At 42.4% G+C, this 20,278-nt stretch overlaps 3 protein-coding genes across 8 annotated transcripts in view; 2 read left to right on the top strand and 1 right to left on the bottom strand.

Moving 5' to 3' along the window:
• LOC117770959 (tapasin-like) overlaps positions 1-20,278 on the bottom strand; it is a 1,175,540-nt gene that overhangs the window by 1,087,357 nt on the left and 67,905 nt on the right. The gene's annotated exons all lie outside the window — the stretch shown is intronic.
• On the top strand, positions 634-10,948 carry znf384a (zinc finger protein 384 a). 6 transcript variants are annotated; one of them, XM_034600870.1, is made up of 12 exons: positions 637-798; positions 2,942-3,009; positions 3,945-4,160; positions 4,191-4,263; positions 4,938-5,060; positions 5,263-5,426; positions 5,529-5,605; positions 5,755-5,979; positions 8,317-8,484; positions 8,943-9,021; positions 9,128-9,286; positions 9,644-10,948. In XM_034600870.1, exons 2-12 carry the CDS (start codon positions 2,947-2,949, stop codon positions 10,049-10,051), a joined length of 1,755 nt encoding a protein of 584 aa, XP_034456761.1. In that variant the 5' UTR covers positions 637-798; positions 2,942-2,946; the 3' UTR covers positions 10,052-10,948. The 6 variants fall into 6 exon arrangements, with proteins under 6 accessions (XP_034456764.1, XP_034456762.1, XP_034456763.1 ...); XM_034600871.1 differs by lacking the exon at positions 2,942-3,009 and having other exon boundaries at positions 635-798; XM_034600872.1 differs by lacking the exon at positions 4,938-5,060 and having other exon boundaries at positions 635-798.
• On the top strand, positions 13,802-20,089 carry kifc1 (kinesin family member C1). Its single transcript, XM_034600859.1, has 17 exons — positions 13,802-13,913; positions 14,166-14,255; positions 14,995-15,091; positions 15,576-15,629; positions 15,819-15,902; positions 16,085-16,283; positions 16,381-16,546; positions 16,798-16,965; positions 17,429-17,542; positions 17,630-17,716; positions 17,872-18,069; positions 18,314-18,478; positions 18,684-18,822; positions 19,026-19,165; positions 19,280-19,353; positions 19,478-19,553; positions 20,031-20,089. The coding sequence occupies exons 2-17, from the start codon at positions 14,169-14,171 to the stop codon at positions 20,073-20,075; spliced, it is 1,893 nt and encodes a 630-aa protein (XP_034456750.1). The 5' UTR covers positions 13,802-13,913; positions 14,166-14,168; the 3' UTR covers positions 20,076-20,089.

The following is a 20,278-nucleotide window of genomic DNA, read 5'->3' as shown; positions in this document are numbered from 1 at the left end:
GGATAAGGGAAGTAATGGACACCATCTGTCACCATTACTGCCTATATTTATCTTTATTTGATTATATATTTTTTATATCTCTAGTCTTCTTTTTTAAGTTTTTCTGTGTCACTGTTTTCACTTTTTTTTTTTAAAATACACCTAAATCTGCTGCACCATAATTTTTACAGGCTATGTTAGTCTAATGCACAACTTTGTATAGCGTCAGTTATTCATCTTCAAATCTGTATTTATATTTGGCTTCAGTACTCTGCCTCTGATACTTTCAATCACCTTATACTTTAAATATTTGTATTGTCAATATCTCCATTAGCATTTCATTGGGATCAATAAAGTATCTATCTATCTATCGGTATCAAATACAGCAAAAAGTGGGAGGAATGAAAACAATAGGATAAATCACCAGAGAGCAAACAGTCATATCAAGATTAAGTTTAGGACACTAAAAAACAAAACAATGCATTTAATAGGGAAACATGAAACTCCAAAAGTGTTTTGTGGACTCAAACCCTTCACCCACTAATAGTGGTGAGTAGATAACAAGTGAATTCTAATTGTTATCGGTGAACTTTCCCTTTAAAGCCGAATTGCCTGTTAACTGCGGTGGTTTTATTTTTGAAAGGTGGGACCGGAAACGCGGCGGCTTGACTATGTGCGACTTGACGCTGACGACGAGCCGGAGGGAAAAAAAGCGAAGAAGAAAAAAGAGGCAGATCTGAGGTTTGAGGATTTCAACAAAGTTTCATCCGTCGGGACGCGCGGAGGCTGCGGGGGGTCGACGGGACCCCGATCTCACCGGTAATTATCCCCGGAGCCGTTAACGAACCGTGAAACAAGTGTTATTTCCACTGGCTCGCGCAGCACCGGCCGCCGGAAGTCTGCACCGAGCTGCGTCTCCCTCACTCCTGCGTTTTTTCTGTCTTCTGTTTTTTTTCTGTTTTTTTTCTTTTTTTTTTTTTTTTTTTTAAATTTGAGACTTTTTCAGTTTTCCCTGTTCTCGCAGTGAGATGAGCACCGAGTGAAGGATGGAGGCGTAGGGAGCGAGTGTGTCCGTGTTTACTCACCCGCTTCCCCGCACCGACACACGGGCCTGCGTGTAGCTGCAGCGAACAAAAGGAGAACATTCATGGAGGCGAGTTAGCTGCTAGCGCCCCTCGTCCTGCTAGCAGCTAACGCTAGCGTCGACCATCCGACCGTAGTTCGTGTTTGTTTACGCAGCCGCTAACGTTAGCTCGCGGCTAGCTGTGCCACAGCTCTGCAGGCAGCTTGTGACCCGCGTTAACAAACGTCTCTCGGGTCACTGGAAGTTAACACGGCTCTGAGGACCAGCCCTCAGATCTGCTGCCGAGCTGCCACATACCTGCAGTGTTTCTGCCTTTTAGAGGCTTCCCCGACATTTACAGGTGGTGCAGCTGCAGCGGGGAGACGAGGCTCGTGGGAAACAACACATGCACATGTATTATTACACTCTGCCAATGTTATGCACGAGATATAAGCGATATACCGTCACCTTAGTTTATCTGTGTCAACAGTTCATGTCTGAAGTTTGTCTTTCATGGGCCTGTTCTTCCCCAGAGTGTCAGTTGGTCAGTTACACTCAATGTCAGCTCATCTTTACTGACATGTAATCACATGCATGCTTCTCGTGGCTCTGCATGTAAACAGACTTCACATGCAAACACAAAGTCAGGTCTCATAGCTCATTTTACTGTTGCAGCAGGAGCAGAGTGTGTTGACAATAAAGTGCAAACGCATGCCGACATCAAACGATGAAACTATGACACTTCCTCCTTTGTGCTGCAGAGGACGTGTTGCCTGTGTGTCAGGAAACAGGTTTTGTTATCAGGGTGAAAAGCTGTTTTCAGACGCGAACGAAGGAAAATGTTTTGAAAAATTGGGTCTGGACATTTCCCGGAGTGTCTTCCCCACATGAAGAGGCAGCAGGAGATTGTGCAGGTAGACCTGTTCACATCAACAGGAAAATCCCCAGAACATTCAGGCGAGGGGTGGAGCTAACAGGACATGACATGAATCCTGCTGAGGAAATCACATGGTTTTGTTGACAGCAGATTGACAGCAGCGACGGCCCTTATCGCCCAAAGCTTTGGAATCTCGTTGCCTTTTCTTAGTCAGCTCCTCTTTCCCATCGTAACATTCTTCCAATTTTGCGTCAGTCACACGAAATGTTAAAACACTCCAACTCGCTTCGCTGTGAATTTCTTGCATATTTTCCTGCTGTATTCTCACATGTGCTCACTCGGACATCTTCCAGACATTTTATGAAGGGAGCTGGCAAGAAAAGTTCCTGAAAAGATCAGGAGCAACTGTTTCAGGAAAATATCCAGACTTCAGTTCACGTCTGAACGAAGCTTTAAACAGCGGGTGTTGTTTTCAATGAACCATAGGCACTCTTAGAAAGGATGTTATTAGAAGTCAGCCATGTTACCTCACCAGGCCACTTTCTGACACGTTAACATTGACTCGTTATCCAAAATTAGACTCACTGACATATCGCTGATAAAGCAACCACTCTGAGATTGTGATATTCGTTTAGAGCAACACATGCTGTCGAAGAGACTATTGAGCAAGTGCATGGACTTTGTCATAAAACATTACAAAAAGCCTCCAAGACTGATGATCATTAGTGTTTCAACTCTGGCATCCATCCTTTCTGGGATTGAACATCTTCGCCTGATTCCTTTTACATCCTCTTCTCTGTGAATCTGATCAAACTAAGAAAGGCAAACACAGCAGCATAAATCTGAAAAGCATTTCAGGCACCTTGAACTGTCAAAGGCTTCCAACTCCACACACGTGACGTGTTCAGAGGAGAGGATACAAGGAAAGGAAACAAACGAAGATGATGGTTCATACAAGGTCATAGTGAGGAGGAGGAGGAGGAGGACGGGTGTTTTCTAAGTGTCTTGCTTTTTACTTACAGAAATAATGGACGATTCTCATTTCAACTCATCATACTTTTGGTCTCCTGTCCCAACTGTACAAGGACAGGTAGAGACAACCTTATTGTTGCAATTGTCTTGAAATACACATTGTGTAGTGGTTTGTGCTATGGGAAAAAGATGCTTTAAAGATTACATGACACCAGACAGTGATTTGACCCTGAACTTGTTTTAAATGACACCACTCACTTAGCTGGTCAAGTTAACCTCACATTAAAGTTATTTGAGTTCTGTGAAGGTTCATGTGATCACTCCTGTCCCTCTCCTCTCTTCAACCTCTCTTTGTTTCTCTTGTTTTCATTCACCTTTTGCATCTCACCATGGCTTCGTTCTCTCCTCTCTCACTCTCCCACTGCCTTCCTCTCCTCCTCGTCTTCTCCCTAACCCACTGCCATCCTTCGCTCTCCTCATCCTGCTTTGGGACACCTCCCCTTATCCTCTCTATTCTTCTTCCATCCCTTCGTCTTTCACCATCACACTATTCTCTCCACATCATCTTTTATCTTCTCTTTTTCATCTTACGTTTTTTGTCTCTGTGAACTTTCCTCTTCCACTTCTTTCACTCTCTCTCTTTTTCTCCATGTAAACCATCCGTCACTTTTCCTCTGCCTGTCTTCCCACATATCTTGTCTTTTTTTGTCCTTTTCTCTTTGTCCTTTGCAACTTCTATCTTCATCATTCACCTTCCGACTCCATTAATTATCATTATACTACTTTTATACTATACTATAATACTTTTCCTCTTCCTCACCTCTTCACAACCCCTCGTTCCTCATCCCTCTTTCTTCATCCATTCTCATTTTCTTGTTATCGCTTACTCTGTGGTCCCATATCTCTTCTTAACCCCACCATTACCCTGTTGTTACACCAAAATTGAACCCTTACCCATCCTTCACTCCTTCACTCCTTTCCTCATTATTCCTTCACTCTTCCTCTCTTCCTTCCTCTTTCCACCATCCCACCCCTCCACTCATCCTTGTTTAGATTGAGAACGCCATGTTCCTGAACAAGGCAAAGGAGCAGCTAGGCCTGGAGAAGGCCAATGCAGCCTCCTTCTCTCACTCCTCTGCGTCTTCCACCTCCTCCCCCCACTACCCTATGGCTGTGCTCGCCATCCCCGGCTCAGTGGACGCAGGGGCCGGTGTTCGACTGGTCCCGAAACAGGAAGGAAGTGGGGGCAGCGCAGGAGGAAATGGCGGAGGCAGTGGCAGCGCACCATTATTTGCAATCGGGGGGCACCTGCACCAATCGCAAACCTCCCAGAACGTCACCGTTGTGCCCTCCACGGGCATCATGACTGCAGGTTAGTGGGCTGCTGTGTCCCACCTTTTTCTTTCCTGAATCATGACATCCCCCACTCCATTCACCAGCTCCCTGTAGTCTTATGATATGTGTTGGTGAGATGGGTGCATGAGCGTCAGGAAAACTAAGATTCAACGACAGCTGCCACGAATCTGGATCTGAACATTTTCTTTAGATCCAGTAAAGTCTCTTTCTATTCAGTGTCATTATTCACAGGTTTTAATAATTTTAAAGGAGACATATGGAGACATCTGCACATATTCAGGTTGATCATTTTAGTTGGTGTTATTACTGTAAAAGCTTAACATGCACTAATGTTCAGAATAAACATCACTTTCCTCAAACTGTCCATTGCTGCAGCTCCTCTTTTCAGCCTCTGTCTCAATCACTTGGTTTTCGCTCCTGTCTCTTTAAGGCCCCCCTCCTGATAAAGCCCAGTCTGCTGTGATTGGTCAGTGTTTGGACCTTAAGCTTTTTAAATTTGAAGAACTTTTACATACATAAAAATCTATGTAACACACAAGAGGAAAAAAACACTGAAAAAAGATGTCTCCTTTAAGATACAAGTTAAGAACCTGAACGTTGGTCTGAATAATTTTAATCCAAATAGTCTGTTGTAAAAGGAATAATAGTCTCACATGCCTAGAGAATAAATAAAAAATCTTTTCCTCTTAGCGGGGTTAGTGATCACCACCTCTCAAGGCACACTGGTCCCCACTTCCTCCACGCAGTCCTTTGTAGCAGGACCCCACACTGCCACCACCATGATAGTGTCTGCAGTGCACCCCTCAAACACAGGTACAGTCACCATCACTTCAGTCATTTCCACATGTATCCGTCATGTGCAATCATGCACATGCTCATGTCTATCTCTTATCCTGAGGCAGGAACAAGTCATGCAAGTGATGCGTGTTGGATTTTTCCATCTCTAATAGTCACCCTCTCTGTCTCCGCCCTACGTTTTCTCTTTCATTTCTTTTGACTTTTCTCTTGTTTCCAGACAAGAAGCAGGACCTTGCCATCCCTCCTGCTGTCTTAATGCAGACGCCATCAAAACGAGGCAGGAAGAGCAAACAGGTGATGAGCAGAGTGGCGGGAGTAGGTGGGGTCCTCCCTCCAGGAAGCGATACATTAATACTTGCACATCTAGCTGCTGGTGGACAGGTGCCTATCATATATACATACTTACATGTATATTATATATATAGTTACAGCACGATTTTCTTTCCTTCTCAGCAAAACTAATATGTTGACATTGTGTTGTAGCACCACACTGCTGATCCATACGACCTGTCAAATGATGAGGATGATCATACTAGCAAGGATGGCCCCAAATCCTACAGGTAGTCGATTAGTTTAGATTATTTTGATTAGAGAAAACGTTCAGAACATGTCTGTCAATACAGATGCTATAATCATGGGAATGTACAGGATTTGTACATTAAATCTCTAAAGATTTTCTTCTCTCTGTCTTTCTCCCTCACTCACCAAGGTGTCGGATGTGTGCAGTGACGTTCTTCAGCAAGTCCGACATGCAGATCCACGCCAAGTCCCACACCGAGGCCAAGCCCCACAAGTGCCCCCACTGCTCCAAGTCGTTTGCCAACTCCAGCTACCTGTCCCAGCACATCCGCATCCACAGCGGGGCCAAGCCCTACTCCTGTACCTACTGCCAGAAAACATTCAGGCAGCTCAGTCACCTACAGCAGCACACACGGTACTGAGCTGAGTGGGTCGTGTGTGTCTGTGGAGGGGGTTGCGGGGAGTTACATTCTTGTGCATGTGTGTTTCTGTTATGTGTGGGTCTGTGTGTGGTGATGAATGAATGAAGGGAGGAAGGGATGGTAAGTTAGATATTTATTGGGAGTGTGTTGACAGTGTAAACCCCTTTTTGCACAATCTAGCCATCGCCTTTTAGAGTGCGACACTCATATTAAACCAAAGATTGTTATTTTGTGTATTCATCCATTTCTTTTCTTGTAACTGAGATATTACCAGAATCATTGAAATATGAGCTAAAATTCTCTTGAGTGCGGTGATGGATGCTCTGGTGGTTGGTTGAGGTTGTCATCTTACAGAACCAGTTGCCACTGAAATATACCTGAATTTCTCCGGTGGCTGATGTTACGTTTCTCATCCTGCCCGTGTTACCATCATAAGCTTGGCTTGGCTTGGTATTGCATGCATGTTGTCTTGGTTACTCTTTGGATCCACCTCTATCTTTGGTTTGAATCACCTTCTGCAGATCTTTCACTGTCATAGGTGTCACTTATTATTTGAAAACGTCACCTTTTCAATAAAATTTACAACAAGCTAAAATCAAATCGGAGCACAGATTATGTTAAGCTTATTAACAGATAGTGGAAATTAAAACAACACTATGCAACTTTTTTAGGTTAAAACAGCTTTAAAATTAGTTTAATGTTTAATGGTTTACTGACCTGGAATAGGGAGAATGTTTCCCCTCTCATTCCCACTCCTCACCCTGAACGTCTTTGGTAAGCAGGTACGATCTCCTGTGAGAAGTGTGGAACTGACTGATAACCTGTTTTCAGACATGAACTCCTGACAATGTCCAGACGATTTTGTCCAGACATTTTCTGGACTTTGTCTTTCACATATGAAGGACACCGCAGGAGATTATCCGGGTCAGACTGGGAACATTCAGGCAAGCGGTGCAGCAAGCGGCAGGCAGGATGTATGAATTCTGCTCGTTTACAGCACATCCACACCAGTGTCGGGCCTTATCATTAAAAGCTCTCGAATCTCGTAGTCTTTCCCTCTTGACATCTTATTCGGCATCTTCTACGTGTTTGGCTCCTCTTCTTTTTTTTTTCAATTTTGCGTCTGTCGGAAACCTCATCAACACACCCACTCACTCCCGATGAATTCTCTGGACAATAACTCACAGACTCGGATATTCTCCAGAGTTTTTTGCTCTGACTTGTACATTTGCATTCCTACATACATGCCCTCTGGATAATTTCACTACAATATCCAGAGTTCTGTGCACGTCTGAAAGCAGCTTTAGTCACAGTTTCAATTCTCAGAATCAGGTGCAGCAAGTTGAAGAGTAAAGCTGAGCTGTATATCCATTAAAAAGTCTTAGAAAACATTAAAAACCAGTGATTATCTCCAATATTCAGCCAGGAAAAATTTTTAAATATGAAAAAGTCTAAACAGAGTTTGGTGGATTTGTTACAGCGGAGCTCTTCTGGTTCAGAAAGCCGGGGATCATGGGTAATATCCTGCTTTCAGTGAGTGGGACGACGCAGTCAGAGCTCCACTTAACACTTTTTTCTCCACATGAAAACCAGTTCATCGCTCGGACACGAAGCCCAACAGAATTAATCACCACGTGTGGCTGCAGAGGGCGCTGCTGCTCAGTAAATGTTACATATTGTTGCTTTAAACCAGCGCACCTTATTGTCTGCCTTTTTTCTACACCAAGTAACCCTGCATGTTTTCAACACCTGCATGATCCCATCTGCAAAAGGGACAAAGCTGCTTATCAGAGAATGGTTTTACATGCGTGTGACAATGAAAGCAGCTTTCTCCTGTTCATGTCGTCACAGCTCAGATAAATGTTTTAATTTTATGTTTGACCTTGTCATTCGCCTTCTCTATGTTTTCATTTACCTTATTGCCATGCACTGGCTTTTCTTTGGGGTTTCAGGCCATTCGTTTTTAACAGGGAGATTTTCTCCTTTGGTCGCCCACATGGCCAGATATTCACATATATTATACATAATACACACCCATGAGAGAGAGAGAGAGAGAGAGAGAGAGCGAGAGAGCGAGAGAGCGAGAGAGAGAGAGACTGTGCTTGCTGTATGTTTTTGTTCTGTGTTTTCACAACTCAGACGCAGCACAAAGAGCACACTGTCGTACTTAACAATCTATGATCAACGCGTGTGATCGCAGATCCTGTTAAACGCATGATTTGGTTCAGTTCATCATGAATTTTGGTCATGCTGTAGCTTAAAAATCTCTCGCTGTTTCTCTCTCTGTTTCTCTCTCTCCATCCCCCTCAACCCTCCGGTCCTGGTGTTAGAAACCACACTGAGTCCAAGCCCCACAAGTGTCCCCACTGCTCCAAGTCGTTTGCCAACTCCAGCTACCTGTCCCAGCACATCCGCATCCACACTGGGGCCAAGCCCTACTCCTGCTCCTACTGCCAGAAAACATTCAGGCAGCTCAGTCACCTACAGCAGCACACACGGTACTGGTCTGGGCTGGGCTGGGTGGATTCGAACGTCTGAATGTGTGTTTATGTCTGCATGTATGGGAGCAGGTGTGTAGAGAGTTACAGTGTGCACTGAGTTTATAGCATCTTTAAAATGTGTAAGACATGATGATTTGCCATGTTGTACCGGGGGTAAAGTGAAACTATAGTTTTAATCCTAATAAAACGAGAATAAAAAAAGTTTTTATTGAAGTGAAATTAAATGAAGGAGAAACTAAAACATGAGAAAATACCAAGCTTTGGTCGTAATGCTTGTGCATGCATGTCAACTGTGATTTGTGATGATGGGAATCAATGATGCCGTGGGACACTGATGTACACTATGTTGGTTTGGATAAGAGGAAACATACTAATTACTCACAATATTGAATTAATTTTCTTTATGCCACCAGTTAAGAGTGATAGTGTGATAAACTAACATCTGTTTTTTGTAGGATTCACACCGGTGACCGGCCGTACAAGTGTAACCATCCTGGCTGTGAAAAAGCTTTCACCCAGTTGTCCAACCTACAGGTAAATAAATTCGCAGCTGATGAAATGTTCTCTCATTTGATTTCCTCTTATCCCTTTTTGTCTTTCTTAACTGAACCCCCCCCCCCTGTATGTTTCCTCCCTTCAGTCTCACCGTCGGCAGCACAACAAAGACAAGCCGTTCAAGTGCCACAACTGTAACCGTGGTTACACAGATGCTGCCAGCCTGGAGGTGCACCTGTCCACACACACTGTCAAACATGCCAAGCTCTTCTCCTGCGGCCTCTGTAACCGATCCTATACCTCGGTAAGCTCTCACATTAAGGTTTTACAGACGAGACAGACTCCGGTCTAACTTTGTCTATGTTCAGACCTGATATTAACATCCGTCCTGAGAGATCCAATCACAAGTGGACAGCGTTATGTCCCTCTGTTCACACCTGGCATTAAAATGCATCCTGAATGTATCCAAATGTGGCCTGAGTGATCAGATTGCAAGATGTATTCTGGAGGCATTTGGGTGCGTTCAGACCTGAACTTGTGATGGAATCACTCAGGATGTTAATGTCAGGTCTGAGCAGGGTCTTTGACAGACGTAGAAGAGAAACCACTGAACTTTGATGTACCCCTCATCTATCTTCTATTTCTCTCTCCTTTACTACAGGAGACGTATCTAATGAAACACATGAGGAAGCACAACCCCGACCCACTAACAGTGGCAGCAACAGTAGCTGCTCAGCAGGCCCAGGGCCTTACGCCAGGCGGAGGAGGGGGCAGGGGCCGAGGCCGTGGCCGAGGGAGAGGAGGCGGTGCAGGCAGAGTGAGCCAGCTCCAAAGCCAGAACAACCCAAATATTAGCAACCAGAACCCTAACGCAGGACCCCCAGGCAGCTACCAGCAACCCACGGAAGCTGTGGTTCAGTGCCCGTTTGACCTGCATCAATACAAGACAGTGGCAGCCGGTGAGATCCAGTACAAACCGGTCTCGGTGGCAGACCTGCCGGTGGTCCACAAAGACCTTTGCCTCACTGTCTCCACATCAGCCATACAGGTGGAGCACATGAACTCATAGGCTGCATCTTCCCACTCTGAGGAAATACTTAATGTGTCTGCAGTGTAAAAACAAAAGCTCCAAATGAACAACTAATTTGACTGTATTCAATATTGTAGCTTTTTTAAAATGAGGAGAAAAATGGCTAATATGGTGGAAGTTGTTAACTAGATCATCTGGTTTATTGATACTTGTATAAGGAACCAGTGGAATCCATTTTGTTTCACTTCCCTGTGGCTTCGAGTGACAATATTTTTAAAGGAGTTACTCGCTTATGGTCAAAAATTCAAAATTTCTAATCCCGTTCACTCAATGCCATTTTTTCCTTCATTTTAAGAAGCTTTAATGTTGAGTAGAGGATTAAATTACTTGGTCAACCACAGATATTTTACTATATGTTTCACGATTCCTGAGCCAACATGGTGCAAAGTTTCTCTCAATAGAAATGCTGGTCGAGGAAAGAGATATAAGAGGTTTATTCTTCAGCCTGGAGCAACGTTCCTCCAGTTTGTGAAGACTCCCGAATCCTCATCTGATATTTTAAGTCTTTTGATGATTATTGAGGTGGAAATTAAATCCAGACCTGAAGCATCTTTATTCTAATTTTAACTTAAATCAACTTGCTCTTTAAAATGCACTTAAAATCTTAAACCAGCAGTCCTGCTCTGAGAATCTTGCTGAAAGCGGCTCACCGGTGTCACATCTCTTTTTGATTGCATTGTTTGCAATAGGCATCATTGGAGGATTGAGGTGTAAAATATCTGTAAAAAGAAAAATTACATTGTTCTCTGCACATTTACAGTCCAGAGAATGGTGTGTTTTTTTTTAACACATTCAGATCACATTAATCTGAACATTCTCCAGTATTTTGTTCAAGCCAAAACAAGGGACGGAAAGAAGAAGGAAGTCTTGAAAAAAGAAATTCTGAAATGCAACTGAAACAGCGACGCAGTGCTACTGAAAGATAAGGGCAGACTAGAAAAATCTGAATGATCCTGTCAAAGTGAAGCTGGATCAGATGAGCGGAAACAAGGCCTTAGAAGGGCTGAAGAGCAGCAGGAAGAAAAGGACGTGGTGTGTTCTGGAATCGGTTTAAAGCCTGAGGCTGAATCTCAGCGTTCATTTCACAAATCATGATGTCCTTATTTACACCCACCTCCCCTCAGACATTGAGGAGCTGAGGAGCCATTTCCCAAAGTATTGAACGACGGAGACGGAGCGGTTGGAGAATGCACTAAATGTGAGGAATCTGCAGCAGAGCAAGATGTAAACACGAGAGGGAGCGAGTGGGTCGCTGGGGCGGGAGGGGTCATAAAGAAAGCACTTAGTGAAGCTCGTACTTCGCGCCTATGTTTGTCATCATTGTACTTTTTTTAATATATCATGTATGTATTTTTCTACCAACAGAGGAACGTATGAACAAGAGAGAGAAAGCCACGTGAGTGCATGAATGTGAAGGGAACAGGGAAAAGTCTGTACAGAGTGTTTTTGTTCCTTTTTTTCTTACTATTCAGAGGAAGACAGTTAACTAACCTCCAGTGAGTAGAGACTGCCCAACTCGACATTGTTGGGGAAATAATGATTGTGTGATAAAAATGGCTGACAGGTACTGTTATCAATCTTTTTTTAGAGACCTTTTCATACATATTATTACTACTTTCATTATAACTGTATTGCAAATATTATCCACATTATTATCAAACTGAGGCATTATTGTATTTCAGTATGCTGTACATAAAATAGATAGAAAATACTTTTTCATCTGTAAAAGGGAAGTGTGTCCTGTGTAATGCATATACAGAAACTAAAGGAACTCATATTAACAAGTACCAAATCATTGGTCGTGTCCCAGGTCACCTTAACACTGACGAAGTGTAACTGCTACGCTCAACAAAGTCTGCAAAGAATGATAAAGAAAAGTCTGAGGTGTTTGGGAAATTTCCAAAAAGTTTGTTAAATTATGGCAATTTGTTTTTCGTCCCTTCTGTAACATGTGACTAAAAAAACATTTGCTGCACTTTCAATCACACTCATCCATTAAACTTTTCTAGACTTCAACCGAACCTCAAAAATTACAGAGCAGTTGGCAGAGATGGAGTTGGGGTTAAGATAATCCTTTAAATTTGCCAGAAGGGGGTTCTCACAAAATTGTCGTTGCTGTGGTCCCGCTGGGAATTTCTCCATGAACACTTTAACTTTGTTAATCTTAATTCTTAAAAAATGGCAGTCCTATTTTGAAACCACATTTAATTTCACTCTATCCAGATTATCATTTGGACCTGCACCAAATTGCAAACACTGTTAACATCGTAATCCTGCTAACGACGAAACAAATGCAGACAAAAACATGACCTCCTTGGTGGAGGTAACAAGGCTGTGACATCGTTGACCTGGGACACTGCCGCCATGTTTTTGTGCTCTACCCAATCACAATGTTCTAACGGCCTCTACACAGGGCTGATGTCTTCATATATACTCCTCCCTGTACTTCATTGTGTCTTTTTATGAAAAATAACCCATTCTCAATATTCATGTTAATGTTATTACTGATTTTCCTGATAATAATACAGTAATTAACTGCCCTCTTATGCTACACTCTGGCATACTGTATGCACAGTTACACCTCTTGCTCATCTGAACAGACTGTTTCTTCCCTTAAGGAGAATAAAGTTTAAAAAAACAGTTTATGAAGAAATTACTCTATTGTCTTGTCTCTGTTTGTTTTGTTAACTCTCCGTCTGTATGGCCCTGACAAGTATGTATGATTACTATTTATTTTTTACTTGTTTGATAAATTCTGAGGCTCAAGTTGTGTCTGCATTTTGTTGAGCTGGAATTGCGAACCTTGTGTTATTGTGTTACTAATCAATTTGACAAAAACCTGGAATGATTTACAGACGAAGGATTCTCTAGGGAAGACAAAATAATCAGACAGTGAGTAAACAGTTCACAACTGATACGCAGTTAAAATATTGCAAAAGCGTCCGTGTGTTGGGAAGAAAAAAGTTATTCACACAATAGCTCAAAATACCAATCAGGTTTGTCAATGAAGGAGAATATATATACTGCAATTCATCTGCAGTTCTTCAGTGTATATTGAAAAAATGTAATACCATCAACATTCATTTGCATCTGTACACGAAAGACAGTGAAATTAGGCAAAAACCTTAAAGTGACGTAATGTTTTAAATATTAAATACAAACAACTGTGCAGGGACCAGCCAGCGTTTTTATTATAGACATTTCATAACTGACTACTGAGCTTAGTAAAATAAGTTATTACCTCTGTTAAAGGGTTGTGTCTGTTGTGTGTGTTGTGTCTGTTTGTTGGTTGGTTTGTGTGTTTGTTTATTGAATTTCATTGGGCCTGAGAGACACTCGACTACAGATGTTTTTCTGTAATTCCAGTGTCGGTAAAGAGGAAGTGATAACAACTGGCTTTGAATTTAAAAACCCAGGAGAGTTATGGAAAAATTGTATTTTTACAATATTTATTTTAAAAAACGTGTAAAAGAGGTGAGCTAACTTTACTTCGTGAGGTTCATGTAGTTCATAGACTAAATATAAAGATGATAAAATGATGATATAGATAAAATAAGATCTGTTTACAGTGACGGAGCTACAGTGAATCCCAAGTACGATTCGTTTCACTCATCAATATTGAGATTTTGCCTTTAGACATGCAAACCTCGTGTATCCCGCCCGAGCGGGACGTTCAGTGCAGTATGACCAAAACATCAACACAAAGGGGCGTGGTTTCCGGCGGCTCAGCCAATCACGGCAGCGTGTCGGGAGCGCCGAGCCCAGCAGTTGAATTTGAATTCAAACGTCCGGACGCGGCGCAGGAGAATCATCGTCATCCAAGGTTTCTGTTATCATCCATGTAAGATTTCACTTTTCATGAGAATCACGCAAAGTGTGAACGCGCGGTTTTAAGACCCAGTTCCTCCGCTCGGTCAACGGAGCTGTTTCCTGTATCTTCAAGCTAACGGCGGCTAACGTCAGCGATGTGGCTAACGGCTGCTCGGTGGCTTTAAGCTAATGTGCATCAGTCGCATTCTTCTTCCTGCTGAGTTAGACTTTGTTTTCTCTGTGGTTTGCTAACATGGCTGATTTCCCTCCTGACTGTGGACAGAGCATGTCCCGTTTACCGGTGATGTCCAGTAAGAGAGTCCTCACTAGCAGCAGCGGCTCAGAGAATGGCCCGGACTGTGCTCCTGCTCAGGTTTGTCCTCAACACTAAGAAACATCTGTTATCTGCGATGCACTGAGGGACAAGTACAACAACTATTATTATTTCCTTAAGTTTAAAGACAGGTTGTTAATCCTGAGTGAAGGTCGAAGATTTAAATTCTGCACAATCACTGAATTTCTATCTGTATAACATAACATATATTATATTATACCATATGTATGCCTCTTATTGTGAAATACCCCAAACTTATATAGATACATACCATTTTTACATTCTCATCATATTGTATACTGTTGTGAATGTATACTTGTATGCCAGGCTTGGGACCAAATATCAATATGGCAGTACATCGCCATCCTGACTTGTAATAATGGATATTCTGGGGCCTAGTGCAGATATTTAAGTTGTGTATTTATTTTATATCTTGCACTAATTTGTTTTCATAGTTCTAAATTTCTGATAAATTAATTTGCAGACCGCAAAACTGTTCTTCTTTCCGACTGCTTGTGCTACAGATGAAAATCATATTGTGATAATGATATTATATTTTATGTACTACTCTTAAGAAAACATCTTTTTGCAACTAAGTCCGATATTTGACAAGCCAATAACAGTATTAATCCACAGAGCCAATTTGAACGTGTCCCTAAAATGATGAGGTATTTATTATACATCGGTGTACAGAACAAAGGAGATCCCTTCTATAGACCAAACTGTGGATGTGCTGCTCTCGCTTTGTGCTGATGGTGTTTTGTGTGTGTGTTTACAGAAGAGGACTCGGAAGGACCCAGAGCCGATCAAACCACAGGCGGCAGCGACAATCATCGGTGGGAAGCGGCCGGTTGCAGCAGCCAGGGCCCCTCTTTGTGAGTTAACATCTCGAACCTGATTCTCACACCAGAAAAGCTTTGCATTTCTGCGTATCTTTATATTTAGTTTCTAAAATTCAAGCCCTATACATTTGGTTGCATTTGGTTTTTCTTTTTACTTCATTTTATCAAAGTATCAAGCCTTAAATACATTTCAGTAAGGGTTTGATAACAATAACATTATGGAATTTGCTGTCCATTAATCGAGACTGACTGACTAACTCTCTGGCTTCTTTCAAATCCCACCTTCAAGTTTTCCTTAATGAACTGACTATTATATTATTTGATAATTTATATCTATAATTTTATCTTTTTGTTATTGTTTGCTTATGTTCCATTGTTTTATTCATTTTTTTCTGCCAGGTGCTTCTTCCTTGTTAAGCAATTAATGACATTGTTGCTGGAAGTGTGTGGTTAAAAACATTTTATCTCTAAGAAGTGTATTTCTTATTTTGATGTTTGTCTTTTCTCCCGGACACAGTGAAGCCAGTCAGGGGTATGGGAGCTGCCACCGTGGCTGCTGGTCCTTCCAGAGGTAAGACGATGACAGCATTGAGTTCACTAGCCTTTAACCTGGAGGTGTTTTTTACCAGCTGATATCAAGACAATTAAAAAATTCTTCGGTTCTTTAGCGCAATCTATCATTATATTGGTAATAAATCTATTATGTGAACATCTCTGCTCATTTGTATGCATTGTCCATCACCACATTTTGTCCCATCAGGTGTCCTAAAACCATCTGTAGCAGCAACTTCAGCAAAGGGAGGCAATGTGAAACAACCTGTTGCAGCCACTGGCACAAAAGCAGGTGAGAAATTAGTGCCGTTAAATAAATGGCAGTGTTTTTTACTTGCCTTCCTAACAAATTACAAATGTTGCAATTCTGTGAAAAGGGCAAAATAGTTTTTCTGTAAGGGACTGAAATAAGAACTGGGGAAGATGAGGTCTGATAATAAATGTCACGACTGTTGATGATGCTCTCGTTTACAGGTGGAGCCGCCGCCAATAAACGGCATGCATGGGACCTGAAGGGCAAGGTCAGCGACATGGAGGGTAAGATCCGTAACTACCAGACCAAGTTCAAATCTGTCAACCAGGAGAATGAGGCTCTGAGAGGCTCCATGACCCAGAGTCGGACAAGAGTGGATGTAATGGAGAAAGAGCTCGAAAAGCAGAGAAACCAGATCAGGTACCAGGACAGATTCATTTGGAAAAATGAATAAAATTAAACATTTTACTGCCATTACATTGTAGTGTCACTAATTTGTCTCTTTGTAATTCATTAGTGAGTATGAAGAGGAGCTGCAGGCACTGTCAGGAGTCCGGGATGAGTTGGAGCAAGTGTCTAGTGATAAGAGCACTCTTCAAAAGGAGCTGTCCAACTTGGAGGGCAAATACAAGGTCATGGAGACGCTCAGAGACAGTCAAGAGACAGAGCTACAAACTCTTAAGGTATAACCCCTAACCCTAACCCTGGTCAACAGAGAATACTGGTGATCTTCATTGTGTAGTATAATTACACACACATGCCAGACTTGACCTGCTGGACTCTATTACCCTTCAGTGGATTTATTCAGGCCTGTTTTTTATCTGAGCAAACAACTGGTCAACTGTTTAAAGAACCTCTAACTGTCCTAAAACCCAACCAAGACTTTCAGATTTTATGAAAAGATGTTTCAGTTGTTCCTCCCTTTTCACTCCAGATGAAGCTCTCAGTGCAGGAAACGACTCTGATCCGCGTGCAGGCAACCCTCAGAGACACTGAAGAAGAAGTCCGCTGTCTCAAAGAGACCGTGGCCCAGCAAAGAGACGACCTTCATGCCGGTGAAATGGAGCGCAGGCGGCTCCACAATGCTATTCAGGAGCTCAAGGTGAGTTATCGTGACCGTGACGACTCTCTCAAAGGCCTTTGAGCTGATCTGTGTGTTGGGTTAACACTGACCGATGTTAACAGGAAGAAGTTTACTTGTTTACTCTGCAGTTGGTTGCTTAGTTACATCAAATACGGACAAGAAACGACAATGGTGGAAAAGGGGAACTGTTACTGACGGTGCTACCAAAGTTTTGCTAATAGTCAGGTCGTGACTGATGAGAAACAATCAGGAAAGGAATGTGTGTGACTGCGTCAAGTCTCCAAATGTCTCAGTTTCTGCCCGTTCATACCACAAGGCCCCAACATTTTCAAACTAAAACTGGGCTAGTAGAATTTCCAAACTTCTCAGTATTAGGTGCTTGAAAACTCTAGATTAGACAGCAGTGATTAGTTTTTAAAACCAAAACGTGGTAGTTAGGATGAAGCCTCAGACTAATCTGTCCATCATCTTTCTCACGCAGGGCAACATCAGGGTTTTTTGCAGAGTGCGTCCACTGGTTGGTGGAGGCCTCAGCAAGCAGATCCAGCTCCCAGCCAGTGACAACAAGATGATAACGCTGGCCAAAACAGAGGAGGTGAGAATCCTGTCAGCATTCCACATCTCTCACAGGTATGTTTGTGGTCACAGAAACTGTTTTCTTTACCCTCTTCCTTCTTTTCAGTCTCATACAGGCAAAACTGCCGACACTCAGAAGAGTTACAACTTCAACTTTGACCGCGTGTTTAGCCCCCATTCCTCACAACAAGAGGTAAACAATATTCATGTGTCACAGCTTACAGTACTATCTATAAAACAATCTTTGAGTTATCATGAATAACTCAAAGGTATTTTTTTTTTTTAATTCACATATTTTGTTCAGCCAAAGCAGGAAATTGCACAGTGACCATTTCACCTTATTTCCAGGTCTTTGAGGAGATCTCTCTGTTGGTGCAGTCAGCATTGGACGGCTACAACGTCTGCTGCTTTGCATATGGCCAGACAGGAAGTGGAAAGACATACACCATGGAGGGAGACGAGTTTGACGAGACCAGAGGCGTCATTCCCAGAGCGGTGCAGCAAATTTTCAAAGCAGCAGAGAAACTAGGAGCACAAGGCTGGGAGGTTAGTGTGGTCTGTGATTCGTGTGAGAGCATACAGGGAAAGAGGTAATCCAAGCTCAAATGTACAGGTGCAGCCATCTTGTGCTTTTAACATCATCTGGAGCCAGGGTCTGCACATTAGATATTGTGGTGTGGAGCCTAGAGCATTACATACAATCCTCACTATTGACTTATATCTCTGAATGTTTTTAACTCTGGAGGAGATATAATAACACACAGGAATTGTGTCTGTGTTTTTACCTCAGTTCACCTTCACAGCAAGCTTTGTTGAAATCTACAACGAGACCCTGCGAGACCTCCTCTACACCGGCAAAGCCAGCAAGAGGCCTGAACACGAAATCCGAAAGTCAACCACCAATGAGGTGACCATCACCAACCTCACCTATGAAAAGGTCTCCAACGAGGATCAGGTACGGCGGAACGGTTATATCTCAGCTGCTTAAACGACACGATGATCAACAACATAACCTGCATCTTTATAAAAGAAAAAGTATCTTTCAAAGATGACAATAAACTGCAGATTTTAAAGCTTGTTCATTTTGAAATTGTGAAAGAAGTACACAAGTATCCACACACTGTTTTCAAGAGTAAGAAAATTCACTGATTTCCGTCTAGGTCCTCGGCATGATTGCCCTGGCCAATCAGAACCGCTCCACAGCCCAGACGGCTCAGAACGACCGCTCCTCTCGCTCCCATTCAGTCTTCCAGCTGGATATCGAGGGATTGAATTTTGGCAGAGATGTCAAATGCAAGTGTGAGTATAACCCCAGTGATTAAACCAGCATCTGGACTGTGGCTTCACTTGTATTTTTTGAAAATCAAAAATGTTCATTGGCCATCAGCTCGAACTCAACATCAATGTTGTGCCTCTGAAGCTTCTTATTCTGTTCCCCAAAAAAGCTCTTTTATAATCAAGCTTTTTTAGCCTTCATAACACGTTTGTTTTTGTGTGTATAGCCACTCTGTGCCTGGTGGACTTGGCTGGCAGTGAGCGAATGGTGAAGAGTCAGTCTCAGGGCGAGCGCTTCAAAGAGATGACGGCCATCAACGGTTCTCTGTCCAACCTGGGCCTCGTCATCACCGCGCTGGCCAACAAGGTCTGTAAGCAGGAGCTGGGATAAAAACTGACAATGCTGGGATTCGTTTACATCAACATCTAAATCCTTTTTATTTATTTTGTTTGACATAAACTGATTTTTCTTCTCATCCAGGAGAGCCACATTCCGTACAGAAACTCCAAGCTCACATACCTCCTGCAGTGCTGCTTAGGAGGAAACAGCAAGACGTGAGTTCCTTAGTGTATCTTCACATGTCCAATGGTCTGCTACATAAGATGCTGCATTACGTTGTGTCACATTATTCTTATAAGTTTATTCATGCTGATTCTATTTCTGTCGTGCTAATCCCAGCCTGATGTTCGTGAACATCGCCCCAGAGACGGACAGCTTCGGGGAAACGCTCAACTCCTTGAGGTTTGCCAGCAAGGTCAGTGGCATCTTTGTTTTGTGTTGTTTTTAAATATGTGCCTTTTATGAGATGGCTGCTAAAACCTGACATGAGCATGAACCGAAGTCCCTTAACATAAACAATATGTAACCAGATTGCACTGAGTAGAGTGCACACCATGGCCCAACAGCCCCTTAAATTCAACATGCACCAAATTACGCACACTCACAGATATCAGTCCTCTAAACATGTATGATTTATTTTTTTCCCTCATGAAAATCCATCCCATAATTATTTTATGAGAAATCAGTGGAAATATTTGCAATGTTACAGAAAGTGGAAACAAATGGATCTGCATCAAAATTGAATTTGACTTGTTTTTGTGTAATCTTCAAAAACATACAAACCAACCAACAAACTCACAACATGACAAAAATGTAAAAGCAGAGGTGATGATATTGTTTTAAACTGTACTGGATGTTTACACCTCGTGTTTTGTGTTTGCTGTTTTTTCAGGTGAACGACTGTGTTATCGGGACTGCGAGTGCCAACCGGAAGTAGAGTGAAGCTCTGGGGGAAAAATCTTACTTTATGTCCTATTTTTACCGTTGTTGTAGCAGCATGAAATCCTGTCTTTTATTTACAGATTGAGCTGTTTGGTTCGCACTGTGGTGCCAATCAGTCGGAACCAAAAACTTAAAAATATTCTCAGGGCCTTGATTAGTGATCACTAACAGGCTTCTAAAAATTCGTACACCTTTTTA

The sequence above is a fragment of the Hippoglossus hippoglossus genome, chromosome 11 (genome assembly GCF_009819705.1).
Source record: "Hippoglossus hippoglossus isolate fHipHip1 chromosome 11, fHipHip1.pri, whole genome shotgun sequence".
NCBI classification, from domain to species: domain Eukaryota; kingdom Metazoa; phylum Chordata; class Actinopteri; order Pleuronectiformes; family Pleuronectidae; genus Hippoglossus; species Hippoglossus hippoglossus.
The sequence above is the reverse complement of the archived record's forward strand: the minus strand, read 5'-3'. Positions and strand labels throughout refer to the sequence as shown.

Bases quoted from the DNA above. Each gene is read 5' to 3' on its own strand.
- kifc1 (XM_034600859.1), top strand. From the start codon at position 14,169: ATGTCCCGTTTACCGGTGATGTCCAGTAAGAGAGTCCTCACTAGCAGC. The intron at 16,966-17,428 runs GTGAGTTATCGT...TTTCTCACGCAG, and splicing joins ATGCTATTCAGGAGCTCAAG to GGCAACATCAGGGTTTTTTG. The intron at 17,543-17,629 runs GTGAGAATCCTG...CCTTCTTTTCAG, and splicing joins CGCTGGCCAAAACAGAGGAG to TCTCATACAGGCAAAACTGC.
- znf384a (XM_034600868.1), top strand. From the start codon at position 2,947: ATGGACGATTCTCATTTCAACTCATCATACTTTTGGTCTCCTGTCCCA. The intron at 3,010-3,944 runs GTAGAGACAACC...ATCCTTGTTTAG, and splicing joins TCCCAACTGTACAAGGACAG to ATTGAGAACGCCATGTTCCT. The intron at 5,980-8,316 runs GTACTGAGCTGA...TCCTGGTGTTAG, and splicing joins CACCTACAGCAGCACACACG to AAACCACACTGAGTCCAAGC.